The following is a 2,794-nucleotide window of genomic DNA, read 5'->3' as shown; positions in this document are numbered from 1 at the left end:
GAGAACTGTTGCGTGGATCCGACGTTGCATCCGGCGAATGAAATTCGCAGAGGCCGGAAATAGAATTAACAGAGGGACCATTTTGTTGCTGTTTACGTAAGGTTTCCTTCGTTGCAGGGTTCATCCTGTTGTGCCAATCGTGGCTCTGTCACTGATTCCTCGTCAGGAATTCAGGATGGTCTAAAACTCTGAATCTGCTACTGCGTGGCATGTGACTGAAAATGATGGTCTAAAACTCTGAATCTGCTACTCCATGGCAAGTGACTGAAAATCTCTGCAACTTAAGTTGGCTTCTTCTGAAATAAAGTAAGCTGAAACAGAGATCTAGAAAGAAGAAAAGGGAACTGAATCACGGAACGGTTAGCTAACAGGCAGGCCAGTGGAAGTGGCCTCATCAAACAGTGGTGATGACAGTTTGCTTTCTGTTGCAGACTTGCAGGCTTGCAGCATCAGAAAAGTGCACACCAAATGGATCGTGGATGGAATTCGTGAATGGGACTTTTGATTCAACTTGCTATGTACATTATCCGCGAAACAACTCTACTGATCTACTCTCTACTTCTTTTTTTCTTTTTCTTTTTTTTTTTTTGAAGAAAGAAAACAAGAATCTCTAGCTTGGAACTCTTCTACTAATCCTCACTGAGAGGCCGCCGCTGATGGACGCGGTGAGCCCCGACACGAACTTTGGCGCGCAGGCGGCGCTGCCACTGTCCCCGACGACCTGGACGTCGAACGCTCTCACCACGGCCACCGCGACCGCCTTCATCTCGGTGACGGCGAGCTCCTTGCCGAGGCATACGCGGAGGCCCGCCTGGAACACCGTGTACTTGTACAGGCTCTCCGGGACGAACGAGCCGCCTTCGCCGGTGAGCCACCGGTCCGGGCGGAACGCGCCGTGGTCGGCGCCCCAGATGCGCGGCATCCGGCCCATGGCGTAGGGGTGGTACATCACGCGCGTGCCGCCGGACACGTAGGTGCCGTCGGGGAGCACGTCGGGCCCGGCGCAGAACTTGGAGTCGAACTGCACCGGCGGGAACAGGCGCATGTTCTCGTACAGCACCGCGTGGGTGTAGTGCAGGCGCTTGAGCTGCTCGAAGGTGAGCGGCGCCTCCGAGTCGCCACCGTCGCCGCCGGCCTCGGCGCGCATGGCGGCCGCCACGGCCGGGTTCTTGGACAGGAGCATGAAGAGCGTGGTGAGCGCGGAGGAGACCGTGTCGCGCCCCGCGAGGAGGAAGCTGACGACGATGTCGCGGAGGTACTTGTCGTCGACGTCGTGGTGCGCGTCGCCGGCCCCGGCCGAGGCCATGAAGCGGGACAGGAGGTCGTGGCTGTTGGCGACGCCCAGCTTGCGGCGCTCCCGGATCATGGCGGCGGCGAGCTCGTCGACGAGCTTGATGGCCTCCCTGAGCTCCCTCTCGGAGCCGACGTTGAGCAGGCGCTTGGCCCGCCAGAGCAGCGGCGACGCCGCGGCGCCGCGCATGGCGCAGAGGCGCGTGGCGGTGTCGAACGCGTCGGCGAGCTTGGACACGGGCATGTCCAGCTCGAGGCAGCCCGGGTCGAGGCCGAAGGAGATCTTGCAGATGGTGTCGAAGGCGAAGCGGCGGAACACGTCCTGCAGGTCGACCACCGCGCCGGCGTCGGCGGCGGCGGCGAGGAGTGGCATGAGGCGGGCCTCCACCTCCTGGGCGATGATCCCGAAAGCGTAGGAGCGCACGGCGACGCTGCCGAGCTCCAGGCTGGCCATCTTGCGCTGGTGGCGCCACGCGTGGCCGTCGACGTTGAAGATGCCGCCGCCGAGGAGGTCCCCTAGCAGCGCGGCGAAGGTCTTGCCCTTGGGGAAGTTGCCGAAGTTGGTCTTGAGCATGTACTCGACGTTGGCCGGGTTGGCGGTGACGGTGCAGCCCAGCACGTGGACGTGGACGGTGCCGGTGGGCGACTCCCGGAGGAGGTGCGCGTACCAGTCGCCGAGGTTGGTGAAGTCCCGCGCCCACGACCCCGTGAGGTACGCCCGGCAGACATGGCAGCTGCACCACGGCCAGCGGCGGAGGAGCATGAGCACCAGGGCCAGCGCCACCAAGCAGAAGGAGGAGGCGAACAGGGCCATGCCCGCGCACTGCGCTGCCCAGGGCAAGGCTGCATCAGCTGCTGCCATGGCGCCTCGCCGGGATCTTCCTTCTTCTTCTTCCCGTCTAGAATTAGCTAGTGGACAACTGGACAACACAGGGAGCAGGTCGGCGCCGCGAGGGAAGGAGAGGGAAATGTGTGTGTGTGAGTTGTGAGTCTGTGACTGAGGAGGCTCTGTCTATATATAACGTGGGTGGCGGTGGACCGGGGAGGAATCCGCACATGGGCCACGTGCGTTTTTGGATTAAACAACGTTTGTATTGCCATTCGCCTTTTTACCTTTTTCCGTGGTGTACACAGCTCATGTCATGTGTTCCCGTCATTCAGCAACAGTCAATGACAGGTGGGTCCACATCAATAGCCACCAAAAAGTCCAGTTTAGTTTCTTTTTTTGTTATTATACTTAAACTGCCGCTCTTCCCTACGGTTCTTTCTTAGTGCCTCTTTGGCATGGTTTATGCTGGCTTCGGCTTTATCTATTTTGCTCAAATCGAGGCACTGTAGCGTGAAACCGTTTTGTAAGCCGGGGTTAAAATGAACTAGAAGCCGAGAAAAGCCAGTTTTTTTGGCTTCACCGGCTTTGGCTTCACCGGTGAAGCCGTTTTGGATGAGCCGTGCCAAAGGGGCTTTAGTTGGTAGGTCCGGATGATACACATAGCTGGTTGCTAAT

The 2,794-nt window shown here is 59.1% G+C and overlaps 1 protein-coding gene across 1 annotated transcript; it reads right to left on the bottom strand.

The window, feature by feature from the left end:
- Positions 1 to 485: 485 nt before the first annotated feature.
- Positions 486 to 2,259, bottom strand: LOC136508979 (cytochrome P450 94C1-like). Its single transcript, XM_066503759.1, has one exon. The coding sequence runs from the start codon at positions 2,150 to 2,152 to the stop codon at positions 611 to 613; it is 1,542 nt and encodes a 513-aa protein (XP_066359856.1). The 5' UTR covers positions 2,153 to 2,259; the 3' UTR covers positions 486 to 610.
- Positions 2,260 to 2,794: the final 535 nt, after the last annotated feature.

This window comes from Miscanthus floridulus, chromosome 15 (assembly GCF_019320115.1).
Source record: "Miscanthus floridulus cultivar M001 chromosome 15, ASM1932011v1, whole genome shotgun sequence".
In the NCBI taxonomy this organism is placed as follows: Eukaryota; Viridiplantae; Streptophyta; class Magnoliopsida; order Poales; family Poaceae; genus Miscanthus; species Miscanthus floridulus.
The sequence above is the reverse complement of the archived record's forward strand: the minus strand, read 5'-3'. Positions and strand labels throughout refer to the sequence as shown.